The sequence below is a fragment of the Mixophyes fleayi genome, chromosome 4 (assembly GCF_038048845.1).
Source record: "Mixophyes fleayi isolate aMixFle1 chromosome 4, aMixFle1.hap1, whole genome shotgun sequence".
NCBI classification, from domain to species: Eukaryota; Metazoa; Chordata; class Amphibia; order Anura; family Limnodynastidae; genus Mixophyes; species Mixophyes fleayi.
The window spans coordinates 80,184,446-80,196,709 of record NC_134405.1 but is presented as its reverse complement, the minus strand read 5'-3'; the positions used below and the strand labels follow the sequence as shown (position 1 = coordinate 80,196,709).

Below are 12,264 nucleotides of genomic sequence, written 5' to 3'. Positions count from 1 at the left end.
GTGCATATAGACTAATTGTAATGCAGACGTGTGCACGGTTTTAAGTGGCTGACCTGACAACAGTCGTGCAAAAAAGCAAAGCTCGGTTCCACTGGATTAAGGCCAGGACTGGCAGTCGCTTGCAGTCTTTAAAAAGTATTTTCTGGCAGAAGGCAAGTCCCAGCTAGAGCTCTATCCCCTTAAAATAACTTTCTCAAATATCTGAGTATTGTGACCCGGAGCTCTAGCTCAAAAGTGTCTGTAGGTGTAAGAATGCTAGACATTAATTGTGAAGCCTGCATCGTGTACAGCATGTAACCGTACTGCATGTCCAAAGTATATTTCTTGTTTTGTTGGTCCTGATCCCCATAGACAATTGCCAAAATATATTTTTTACAATGTTTTAATTTTTATTCACCTTTATATTATTTGTCTGTGTTTTTGCATTTAAACATCTGTATAATATTTTTGAAATTGTGGTAAGGTCTCTAATATCGTAGTGCTACTTACAGACTGTTTTTATTTGTGGGATTGAGTGGTGATAACAACGGCTTAGCTGTGATGTGTCAGAGCAGTGTGATTGCTGCTGAACCCATGTACACTAGTAAGCCTAGGCCATAATAAATACTGTAAACTGGGCCCCAAAATGATGTGTCTGTGTGCACAAGTGTGCACAAGTTGGCCAGTAACCAGTGGAGTGTAACAATGCTGGTGTATGATTATTTGTGCCATTATACACTGTGCATTTTTAGCACATGGTTATAGAATTCTCTATTTTTGCAGAAAATATGAATCTAATTTAAGCAATAAAGGTAATACGTTCCTACACAGCTTGCATGGAACTAAAAACATACTTTGTAAATAATTGTAAATGCTATTATATGTACAGATTTCTGGTATGTTGTGGTTCTTCGGTCCAATCTATGAACTACAAGACTTTGCTAACTTGCGAACCAATTTTTTTCTGACTGGTGGTGGGCAACCTACAAGATTTTGGGCATCATATTAAAAATAACCTTATGTGCTTCTACTCCCAAGTCTCATGTCAGATGGTACAGTCAGCATGTGAGCTGCAGGTTGGAACCCATTAACCAGACAGAATGTGATTGATTTGAGGCCACATATGTGATTATGTTTGACCATTTTTATTGTTTTCATTTGCAGTGTAAGTTTATATATTTACATTTACTGCATATTGTTGTGCAATAAGGGAATAAAAAAGTATCAATACAAAATATCACTGTATGAAAAGCTAAAAGCTCCAGAGGTACAATCATTTTGCACCACCAATGGATTCACCAGCTATTGTAATTTGTAGTATCCGGTGAAGTCTTAACCATTACTGGTTGCCGTATATGTGGCTAGCTCTGTTTGTTGTTATTGTTTTATTGTTACTGATACATCATTTCCAGTCTTGCATCAGAAAAGACTGTAGGAAGGTTTACTGAGTGGGCTGTATCTTATTCAGACCCTTTCACGCCTTTGAATTTAATTCTTATTTCAGCAAATGTTGTTCGTGGAACGTTCCCTCCGCTACTGGAACGGAGTAACCTTTCACAGCCCTTTGTAAGACGTGCTCCTCAGTTTAAGCCCTGAATCATGCTGAGGGAGAAGAGATGGCACAGCTTCAAAAAGCTTTCCCATTCACGTGTTCCTATCAAGAAAGTAGATTTATGTGTCCTGTTAATCACATTCTTACACAACTTTGGCGCAGACGGTTAGATCATGAAGTCAACACTGATTTCCTGGCACAAGGGGGGTTAAAATGCGAACAGAATGCATTGCCAGGATTTTCTGGTATCCCCCCCTCCCCCTTATCAACACTTTATCTTATCCGGCCAGACCTCCCTTCTGAGCTCTCTGACCTGCCACATATCCTGTATGTGTGCTAAATCCTGCATATATATATATATAGATAGATAGATAGATAGATATAGATAGATAATCTATATCTATATAATCCAGTTGAGCCCTTTGTGTGGTTTGTCAGTGAGCAAATTTAAAAACCAATCTCTAACCAACATAACAAAGACTGTTCCCTTTAAGACAAGTTGTGTATTGGTTCAAAGTACTGTGGAAGTAGATGAAGATTGTGAAAAGAATTAAAGTATCCAGTATTTAAGGTACTTACTATTTATGTGGGTCTCCTAAGAACAAACTATTCCCCAGTTATGACCGTGAATTCTAGAGTGATCATTTGTATTACAGAGTGTATTATAACAGTTTAGTGTAACAGTGATCATTTGTATTACAGAGTGTATTATAACAGTGTAGTGAAACAGTGATCATTTGTATTACACAGTGTACTATAACAGTGTAGTGTAACAGTGATCATTTGTATTACACAGTGTATTATAACAGTGTAGTGTAACAGTGATCATTTGTATTACACAGTGTACTATAACAGTGTAGTGTAACAGTGATCATTTGTATTACAGAGTGTATTATAACAGTGTAGTGTAACAGTGATCATTTGTATTACACAGTGTATTATAACAGTGTAGTGTAACAGTGATCATTTGTATTACACAGTGTACTATAACAGTGTAGTGTAACAGTGATCATTTGTATTACAGAGTGTATTATAACAGTGTAGTGTAACAGTGATCATTTGTATTACAGAGTGTATTATAACAGTGTAGTGAAACAGTGATCATTTGTATTACACAGTGTACTATAACAGTGTAGTGTAACAGTGATCATTTGTATTACACAGTGTACTATAACACTGTAGTGTAACAGTGATCATTTGTATTACACAGTGTATTATAACAGTGTAGTGTAACAGTGATCATTTGTATTACACAGTGTATTATAACAGTGTAGTGAAACAGTGATCATTTGTATTACACAGTGTACTATAACAGTGTAGTGTAACAGTGATCATTTGTATTACACAGTGTACTATAACAGTGTAGTGTAACAGTGATCATTTGTATTACACAGTGTATTATAACAGTGTAGTGTAACAGTGATCATTTGTATTACAGAGTGTATTATAACAGTGTAGTGTAACAGTGATCATTTGTATTACACAGTGTACTATAACAGTGTAGTGTAACAGTGATCATTTGTATTACAGAGTGTATTATAACAGTGTAGTGTAACAGTGATCATTTGTATTACAGAGTGTATTATAACAGTGTAGTGAAACAGTGATCATTTGTATTACACAGTGTACTATAACAGTGTAGTGTAACAGTGATCATTTGTATTACAGAGTGTATTATAACAGTGTAGTGTAACAGTGATCATTTGTATTACACAGTGTATTATAACAGTGTAGTGTAACAGTGATCATTTGTATTACACAGTGTACTATAACAGTGTAGTGTAACAGTGATCATTTGTATTACAGAGTGTATTATAACAGTGTAGTGTAACAGTGATCATTTGTATTACAGAGTGTATTATAACAGTGTAGTGAAACAGTGATCATTTGTATTACACAGTGTACTATAACAGTGTAGTGTAACAGTGATCATTTGTATTACACAGTGTACTATAACAGTGTAGTGTAACAGTGATCATTTGTATTACACAGTGTATTATAACAGTGTAGTGTAACAGTGATCATTTGTATTACACAGTGTATTATAACAGTGTAGTGTAACAGTGATCATTTGTATTACACAGTGTACTATAACAGTGTAGTGTAACAGTGATCATTTGTATTACACAGTGTATTATAACAGTGTAGTGTAACAGTGATCATTTGTATTACAGAGTGTATTATAACAGTGTAGTGTAACAGTGATCATTTGTATTACACAGTGTACTATAACAGTGTAGTGTAACAGTGATCATTTGTATTACACAGTGTATTATAACAGTGTAGTGTAACAGTGATCATTTGTATTACAGAGTGTATTATAACAGTGTAGTGAAATAGTGATCATTTGAAGGCGTATTGCACTATAAACATTTCCATAACCCACTGCCCTCTTTCCCTACAGGTCTCTGGATGGTAGGCTACAAGTGTCCCATCGTAAAGGTCTGCCCCACGTCATATACTGCCGTCTCTGGAGGTGGCCGGACCTGCACAGTCACCACGAGCTCCGTGCCATGGAAATGTGTGAATACGCTTTCAACATGAAGAAGGATGAAGTCTGCGTGAACCCATATCATTACCAGAGAGTGGAGACTCCAGGTACCAGGATGTACACTACAGCCAATGTGTTTTAGCTAAAGTAATTATGTTCAGAGGATAACGGAAGTAATAAGTCATCTTATACTTAGATTTTATACAGAGCACGGTTATCATACAGGCAACCTGTGGGCCACACATTGTCTGTGTTCCTGTCAGTCAGTAGGGTATTATTTACATGCAGTAAGTGGCAGCAATCTGGGGAGAGGCCATACGGAACCTCAGCCCTGGCTCTCATACATGTAACAGTATCTGTCCTATATTGACACACCTGTGGCTCTCCAGGCGTTGTGGAACTACAAGCCGCAGCATGCTCTGCCAGCAGAAAGTCAGACGATAGTTTGCTGTGAATTGTAGTTTCACAACAGCTGGAGAGCCACAGGTAGGCCAGGCCTGGTACACTGTTATACATAGTCATACCTCTTACCTTTGTCATAAAATGCACAGTGTGGAAGTTCTTAGCGTTTACCATAATACCTTAATAAACCAATAAAGACACGGACACCAGATTAACGTTGGAATAAAATATATTTATTACATGGCTAATATTAAACTAAAGGGGCTGAAAGGCGGACGAGAGCAGGGCAGTCAGCAAACACAAAACCAATAACGGTGGAAAGGTCAGACCATTGTACCACCTACCCAGGACAATACCTTATCTATTGGCCGGTGCGAAATATCCATCCAACGGCAAGACTACACCCCCCTTATAACCGCCAGTAAAATATTCAACATACTGGCCCAGAGTCCCATTCACTGGACCCAACACACGTGATGACAACACAATCCAAAAGGGGGAGTAGTGACCTATGACGAGATAACCCAAGCACCATATGCAAACTTACCGACTGCACTGCTCTCCCACCTAGAAGAAACCATATATACACAAACCTAATAACTGCCGGGTGGGCGGGAGGAAATCCGGAAGCAGAGAGGGGAAAATGGAGGAGAACATTCACATATATGAAACTAAACCACTCCCCTCCTCTACCTCATTGGTTACAAATTGAAGAAGCCCATAGGCTAAACACATAATCACTCACCCACGTGATTTTAACTTCGTTTAGGCTGATAGCCACACTTCCCTTAGTCTTGCATGTGTTTTACAAACGCTGCTTCCCGTGTAAAGAAATGTGTCTGCATTATATTTCAATCTCCTGGATTAGCATAGGATTTTTTTTTACTAAGACACATTTGGCGTTTTATTTTTTGAAAGAAAAATATCAATAAAAAAAGCGTAGATGTTTGCTGAAGGTCCCCCAGATGAAAGTGTTTCCACATTGCTTTCTAAACGTATTGTGCAAAAAACTTGGCAGGGGAATGGGACAGGATAGATATCTATAGATCTATATCTCTTATCACATATGGGCTCCACAAAGATAGACAGTATTTCCTTATGGTAGTCACCATGCCTCATAGGTCATTGCTGTCCGTGCAGCTAGCATACGCTGCACAACATAGAGATCCAGAGAGCTATATCTTGCCCTATTTTCCACATGATATTTTGGTGCAGTTTGAATGCAGAGAGAAGAAAGTTTGCTTTGGGCAAGTCATTACTGTAAGACAAGATATGACTTGTAGTTACGTCTTCTCTATCGAATGTCAAAATGTAGGAGATATAAAGAAATGATATTGATGATTATAGTTATTTATTTATTGGAAGAACTAAAGGAGATGAAATAAATGTCCAAAATATTTAGTTGACCTTTTATTGTTATCTTTGTATCAGTTTTGCCTCCGGTGCTTGTCCCAAGAAACACAGAGATCCCAGCAGAGTTCCCTCCACTCGATGACTACAGTCATTCCATCCCAGAGAACACCAATTTCCCAGCGGGCATTGAGCCACAAATCAACTACATTCCAGGTGAGGACACAAGCTAAGGCCTAGACAATCACACAGTATCATATGTTATCTCAGTGTTCTACAATAAAATCTGACACTGTCAATGTTTATTTGGTTTTTGTTTTGCCCTATTGCAAAGCGCTAATTGAAATGATAATTTATCTTTATAAAGTGCCAATATCAGCATCACACCTACAAGATACAAACTTGACATTGTCTTACAACTGTGTAGATTAGTGTACGCTGTGTAGAACTATTTTTCTTAATGCAAACAGTTTCACAGGTATACATGGAGCACCATCTGACAGCTCCATAGCGTTAGATACAGGCATTAAATCACGCCACTGTCCTCTAAAGTTGTAAAAGCAATCTCGGCTATAATGATGATTGTACGGATACTGTGATTGTGTTAGGACTGGCAAAGATATCCAGTCAGCTGAAGACTTTGATAGTGTCTGTGATCGCTGGACAACTACAGTAACTGACATACATGGAGGGCATGGTGACATTGTCGCGTCACCATAGCCCGTCCCCGCTATCAAGCAGACGAAAATCACAGCATTGCATGGAGGGGGCGGAGCTTAATGACACAATTAAGCCCCATCCCCTCCATTCACTGCCGTGAATTTCGGCAAATGCGGGAGCTTTGCTTATTCTTCCAGGAGTCTGGGAATTCCGGGAGAGTAGGCAAGTATGGGTTCTGGTCACCAAACAGCAAGATGTACAGCTGTATTCTAATGGTGCTATTTCCTCATTGTAAAAAATAAAATCATATGTAATACTGCACAACAAAAACATATATTAACCTTTTATTTATATCTCTAGTGCAAATGTTACATTCTTAAGGGCAGATTTACAGATGCCCATGGTGCATCACTCTGCATTCACTACGCAGGCAGTAAATCGTTCTCAGGACCGCACTGTCAGTACTTAAGGTACTGGCTTCAAACACATGACTCTGGTACAACAGGTATGGGGGATCTGCAAAGCCCAGTGTCAAACAGACTAGGGTCAATTTGTTAGCAGCCAATTAACCTACCAGTATGTTTTTGGAGTGTGGGAGGAAACCGGAGCACCCGGAGGAAACCCACGCAAAAACAGGGAGAACATACAAACTCCTCACAGATAAGGCCATGGTCGTGAATTGAACTCATGACCCCAGTGCTGTAAGGCAGAAGTGCTAACCATTTAGCCACTGTTCTCAGGACCGCACTGTCAGTACATACGGTACTGGCTTCAAACACGTGACACTGGTACAACAGGCATGGGGGATCTGCAAAGCCCAGTGTGTGCTAAACGCCAGTACAACATGTTTAATCACCAGTGGGTTCTAATCCACACATCCATTCTTTCTGTGGGGAAAATATCATTCTTAAACACTTTGCATGACCCCTCCCTGCAGTTATCTCTCTTAGACTACCTATATATCCTGTTGTTATGATTATGGTCTGTTTGACATTTACTCTCAACAGAACCAGTCCCTTTCCTTTCCTGCCTAATATTGGTTGCATATTACTTAGAAAGGGGGCAGCAGATGCAGCCTGTACTCTTAATAGTTTAAACTAAAACTTGGACTCTGCCATCATAGCTTTGAATAGAGAATAGAGAACGTAACTACAACAGTTCTATTGTCATTTTTAACACATAGCCACGTAGGGTAATAATCTTGCAATGGGCATAATTGTTAATAGTGTCTCTTTATGTTTCTCTAGAAACTCCACCTCCTGGTTATCTGAGTGAAGATGGGGAAACCAGTGACCAGATGAACCATAGCATAGACTCAGGTAAGATAAAAACATACAAGGGGTGAAATATTAGTTCAGTGTAGTTTGTAATATCTATTATTATCACTTTTTTAGGGTCACCGAGCCTGTCTCCAAATTCCATGTCCCCTGCACACAGTAACATGGGTGAGTTACTGGATTTCATGTTTATTACTATATATACAGTTGTATTAACCATTGTAATATGTATGTGTCCATAGCTATGCACAGAAGAAAAGACACCCATATGTATCAAGTGGATCATCCAGCAGGTGAAGGGGCAGGCAGTGGGTACCATGCCAATGAAATGAATGGCGGACTTGTAGCTGGATTCAATGGCAGATATAAATCTGATGTCTGTGATTTTAAAATCTTAGGCACACTTCCTAATAGAGGGCATTTATGTAAACTGCTACAGGCAACTGTAGAAATGGTGTTGTTGCCCATAGCATTCAATTCTAGGGAGTATATTTACTAAACTGCGGGTTTGAAAAAGTGGAGATGTTGTCTATAGCAACCAATAAGATTCTAGCTGTCATTTTGTAGAATGCACTAAATAAATGACAGCTAGAATATGATTGGTTGCTATAGGCAAAATCTCCACTTTTTCAAACCCGCAGTTTAGTAAATATACCCCAAAGTATTGTTTGATTTGAGTTAGACTCTGATTGCTATGAACAACAACTTCCTTTCTACACCTTTACCTGTGTAGGGTCTCTGGTCTCTGTCATTGGCATTGTTTGTGACTTGTCTGACCTCGTGTTAAGCTGATCACATAGTCCTGTGGCATGAACAGGATGTTGTAGGATTCCAAAATTCAATTATTCATTCATGTACTTTGTGTATATGTACTCTACAAATACTATAGACACTACATATAGCAAATATTTTTTTTTTATACATTATATATCCTGTTGTGGAAACTGTGCAAATATCCTACTTGCAAAAGGCAGTCACTGCAAGGGATTCTGGGCACTTATAATCCCCCATCAGATCATTGTCAGGAATGTTGTTAATGTGATCAGCAGGTGACCAATATTGACCTATGTGTGTGGTCATCTTGCACATGCACTAACAGGCCCCAGTAACACCAGAGTAGATTGGGCTGCTCAACATATGCTGAATTACTGGAAAAGATTATGTACTTTTCATTTAATACTGAAATTTATATTTTATTATAGTATTTACCACCATCCATCCATTGCTTCAAAATGACCCCTACAAAACTTGTATTGACTTTTCAAGAGAGTGTGTGCATGTATGTGTGTGTGAGTGTGTGTGTGTGCGTGTATGTGAAAATTTCAACTACAATCATCAACATCATTTCAACACATCACAATTTTCTTAGTAACATATTTTTGTCCTTGTGACATCTTGTTTAGATTAGGAGAACTTTATAAATACTAATGGTTTACAGAAACTTAATTTCTTTCCATATATTTTTTTTTTTTTTATTAACAATAATATAAAAACAGGTACCCATGGTAGGGGCTATCCCCACTCTAACACCCCAGTGTAAGAGTGCTAACCATACCTATGGACTGCCTGTCTTCCCCTTCCGACCTACCCACTGCACACCAGGGACCATCACTGTGTGTTCTGACACACTTAGGTGGATAGCCAAATTGTAACTTAAACTTTATTTCATTAAACAAACTCAAGGTACTATAGAAATACCACATAAATGGCTATAACAATAAAGACAGTACATAAAATACAGAATACTACAAGTAATGACACGCACATAGGGGTATACAATAAATACCCAGAAAGAGGGTTTTTACCAGTGACCAGGCGCAGTGGAGATATTTCTTCCAATTGGAGATCTGGATTGTTCACTTCCTATTCTCTGGCACCCCACTTTAGGCAGGCACATCCCAGCATGAAGACCTGCGGGGGAGTATTGCTTGTACCTTCCAAGACTCATGCACTAACAACACTTGGATTCTTATGCCAGCCCAGTGGGAGCTGTAACCCTCAACCAGAACTACTCTGCCGCTGCTGTGAGCTCCGATCCAATTTGTTCTTTGTTTTGGCCTCTACACTTTAGGCCAGCAGGAACCGTAATCACCAATCCTTACATCAACCACTGCTGACTGAACCGCACCAAACTCTCTAACTCTCTTGTCTCTCCTGGGATGGGATTTTAAATTCTCCACATTTGAGCAGGTGGGAGGCTGCCCTGGCTCTCAGTCCCAGTGTAATGTGCAGGAGACTGGCCAGCGGGGATGGGTACCTCCTCCTCCTCAGGTCCTGCTAGGATCGACTCTTGCAAGTATGGATGGGGCTCTTCTAGGACAATAGAGAGCACATACAAGGAACCTCGATAGCTTGGGAGGGCTGAGTTACCTCTCCCAGTTAAACTCCATGGATGATTTGTCAGTCACAAGATGCCTCCTTGACACTTGGACTCCTATCTGTATATCTGATCCTTCCAGTGACAGAAATCTCAATCCGATCAGTACACAGCCTACCCAAAGTCTAATTGTGGCCACGAATGGCACAATCCGGTTGTTCATCTGATCACTGAGATACATTATCAGTGGTCAATGTGGCCATATATGGGGAAGGGGGAGGGGGGCTGCAAATTAGCAGTAATTAAATCTATGCAATCGGCCTATCAACCAAAGCAAAAGAGTTATCATAGTTTGTGGCGGGCTGATGACTTCATCACACACACAAAGATTGTAGCCACAGGACAATCTTAACATGTGTAGCCATCTTTTGGGAGAGATTCGCAGCCCCGATGTTCTGAGGAACATCGCGGCTGCGTATTTTTACCCTTACTATGGTAAATTGTGAATAGTGAAGAATTCTTGTAAAAATCCCACGGCCGCAATGTTCTGAGGAACATCGCAGCTAAGTGAATCTCCCAAGATGGGATTTCTTACTTTAGTAGCAACTTTCCTTCCAGCAATAACTTCATATTTAAATATGTAAATATGTTCATTTAGATTGTAGCCTGCCACAAACAAGACCATTTTACATTTTTGTAGTGGAATAGATTGTATGTATCTCGACTTACCTCTCACTAGTTTTACAGAGTTTGCAGTTTATACATACTGAATAACAATTACATTGGGTTTTGCCAAGTGTGAAGACCACAAGTGTCATTAGTTTTATGTTTTTTGGGGACATTTATTTATCATACAAAGTGGTATTAAACTAAGAATGGAAAGCATAAGGGAATTGTTTCATGATATCACATGGCAAGTATGTCCACTATCAGCATCATGTGTATTGCGTGATTGTTTTGACAAGCACTCCTGTTTTGGTGCTAATTATCTCAAAAGTATGTTTATGTGTTTCATGTTGAAATATGCAGAGTGAGTGAGTGAGTGAGTGTGTGTGTCTGTGTGTATCTGTGTGTGAATGGTATTGTGTTCACGTTTTTGCTGGGAGCACTTACAACCATAAACATGTACAGGGATTGCTAGTAATGAAATGGTTATTTGAACTGTTTAACAGAGCACTATTTAGTTCTGCTCTGCGATATGGTGTCTCACACATAGCTCACTGAGCCATTTCTGGAAAGTGTAAGAGCTGTCCTCAGCCACACAGCTTAACCCACCACACACAATGGCTATCTCATCCCAGATAGTGCCCTATATTGATTGTGCCTTGTCCTTATTACGCAGAGATTTCCAAGTTGTGCAGATGCCACTAACTAGCTACTAAAAAGAGAGAAATCAAGGCTAGCGTGCATGCACCAGAGGATGTGGGATACAACCACTGTGGCGTTTCCTTATCAGTTTTGGCCACATAATCTCATCTTTCCAGCTGTGTGACTCAATCCTTTCCATCTGCTGCTAACTGTGGCTCTTGCTAAATTTAGGTTCATCTTCTCAGACTGTCATATTAGTGTGATAAATAAGGGGAGTTCTTTTGGATAACATCACATTAAAAAACGTACAATCCAAAACCATGGAAGTCCAGTCAGCTTCTTAAATGTCTTTATAAATCCATATTATTGGGCTTTTCCTATATGTTGGGCCAAGACTTTTAGGAGCCTACAGAGGAGAAAGCTAATGACAGTTTCACAAGAAATGGTGCTGTACAATTATCGCTATACATGCAATCCAACTGTAATGCCATTTCAGCAAATTGATTGCTCAGGGCAGTTTATTTATCAGGTTTAATAGTGCCATTGTTTAAAGCCTTTCCGCAGCCACAGCGAATATGTGGGGAAAAAATATACTTTCCTTTGCCTATGGAAATTATTATTTATGTTTGGTAATGAGTAATCAATTCACTGCTTTTACCGAGCCTACAAGCATTCATAGGGAATTAAGCAGCGTTCTAGCTGTGACAGGGTTGCGTTCATGTTGCAGATGATTGGAGGCTTCATAGAGTTAAATTGCCTGTGGTGTTTCAGACCATTCATAGCAAACTACTCTTAAGTGGTTCCTGTTTCACTGTGGGTATTGCACAGAACTGGAAGCTTAGTCACATGACCCAGCATTGTGAGTGTGGCACATAGTGCAAGAGAGACTTCCTACAACACCCATCTCATGGCCCTGTAGTGAACCTCC

At 39.4% G+C, this 12,264-nt stretch overlaps 2 protein-coding genes across 2 annotated transcripts in view; both read left to right on the top strand.

Annotated features, from left to right (window-relative positions):
- The window catches only part of IQCH (IQ motif containing H), a 438,281-nt gene that overhangs the window by 313,322 nt on the left and 112,695 nt on the right, over positions 1 to 12,264 (top strand). The gene's annotated exons all lie outside the window — the stretch shown is intronic.
- SMAD3 (SMAD family member 3) overlaps positions 1 to 12,264 on the top strand; it is a 75,557-nt gene that overhangs the window by 50,219 nt on the left and 13,074 nt on the right. The window contains exons 2-5 of the mRNA XM_075207581.1: positions 3,936 to 4,129; positions 5,856 to 5,990; positions 7,682 to 7,753; positions 7,829 to 7,879. Coding sequence (XP_075063682.1) covers positions 3,936 to 4,129; positions 5,856 to 5,990; positions 7,682 to 7,753; positions 7,829 to 7,879 — 452 coding nt within the window. The remainder of the gene's footprint in view (positions 1 to 3,935; positions 4,130 to 5,855; positions 5,991 to 7,681; positions 7,754 to 7,828; positions 7,880 to 12,264) is intronic.